Source organism: Perkinsus marinus, assembly GCF_000006405.1.
Source record: "Perkinsus marinus ATCC 50983 genomic scaffold scf_1104296932804, whole genome shotgun sequence".
Classification (NCBI taxonomy): domain Eukaryota; phylum Perkinsozoa; order Perkinsida; family Perkinsidae; genus Perkinsus; species Perkinsus marinus.
The window spans coordinates 1-1,040 of NW_003215356.1; the positions used below are offsets into that span (position 1 = coordinate 1).

General features: G+C 48.7%; 1 protein-coding gene across 1 annotated transcript; it reads right to left on the bottom strand.

Annotated features, from left to right (window-relative positions):
- Window positions 1-47: 47 nt before the first annotated feature.
- On the bottom strand, window positions 48-494 carry Pmar_PMAR015610 (hypothetical protein; the record flags this gene model as incomplete). The annotated part of the gene is made up of 1 exon (XM_002785382.1): window positions 48-494. A coding segment is annotated over one exon (447 nt), but the record flags the coding sequence as incomplete, so codon positions are not given.
- Between the last annotated feature and the right edge of the window lie 546 nt (window positions 495-1,040).

Consider the following 1,040-nt stretch of genomic DNA (forward strand, 5'->3'; position numbering starts at 1 on the left):
GCAACCACATCTGCTAAGCTTAGGTCTTTACCATCTTCATAAAATACCTCTATAGCTCGCCTAACGTCGTCAGGGAAGCACGCCATCAGACTCTCCCTCAGAACGATCTCCGTTGCGACAGAAGTGGTGACACCAAGGACTCTGATGTAGCGGCGGAACTCAGCCAGAACGCCATCAACAGTATCACAACTCATATTCCAAGTCCTCGTAGTGAGCAACTTCCAAGCTTCATGAGTCTTCAGCGAAAATGCTTTTCCTAGCGCCTTCACTACATTTGAATATGCAGCTTCAGCTTCAGTATCCTCATCAATGTCGTCAACAGCTTGTCTGGCCACATCTTTGGCAGACCCTTTCATGAACAGCACAATATATTCGGCCTTTTGCTTGGCAGTCCACTTGGAAGCTGTTGCCACAGTGTCGAAGTCACGCAACCACAGAGCAAAGTCACCAACGCCATCATAAGGGTTGAGCACGCTCTCGAGTTTAAAGGGCATCTGGTTGTTCTTGATCTCCTGGGTCTGGGCACCAAATGTTTTAGATGCCCGTAGAACTGTGCTTAACACAACAGCACAGTTGAGCCGAGAGGCAGAATTGTACTTGCGTACACGGCAATAAGGAAAAAGCTATGGTAAATAGATCATTCACGTGCGCACATGTGGCGCGGCACAACCTATAACGGTATATGCATCGCAGCATCTATGGAGGCATAGCAATATCACAACAATCGTTACGAAAGGAGACAGGGCTTACAGCACTACGTGTCTCGTCTCAAGGGCGAGCTAAAAGACAGGAGGAATGTGTGATCCCCGTGACAGAACGGAGCGTGCAGTGCCCTTATTGGAACGGCAAAATAGGCGAAGAGCTCTTAAGCGAATGCTGCTCGTCGACGTGTCTTGGACGCACCATTGGCGAGTGTCGCACCAGTCGCGGTCAATCACCCCAATGACCCACAAACAGGAATCAATGAGTACCTCCACTTCTTGATTATCAGTTGTGATGCTCACGTACTTTTCTTCGACTTTCTTGTACATACCAGGATG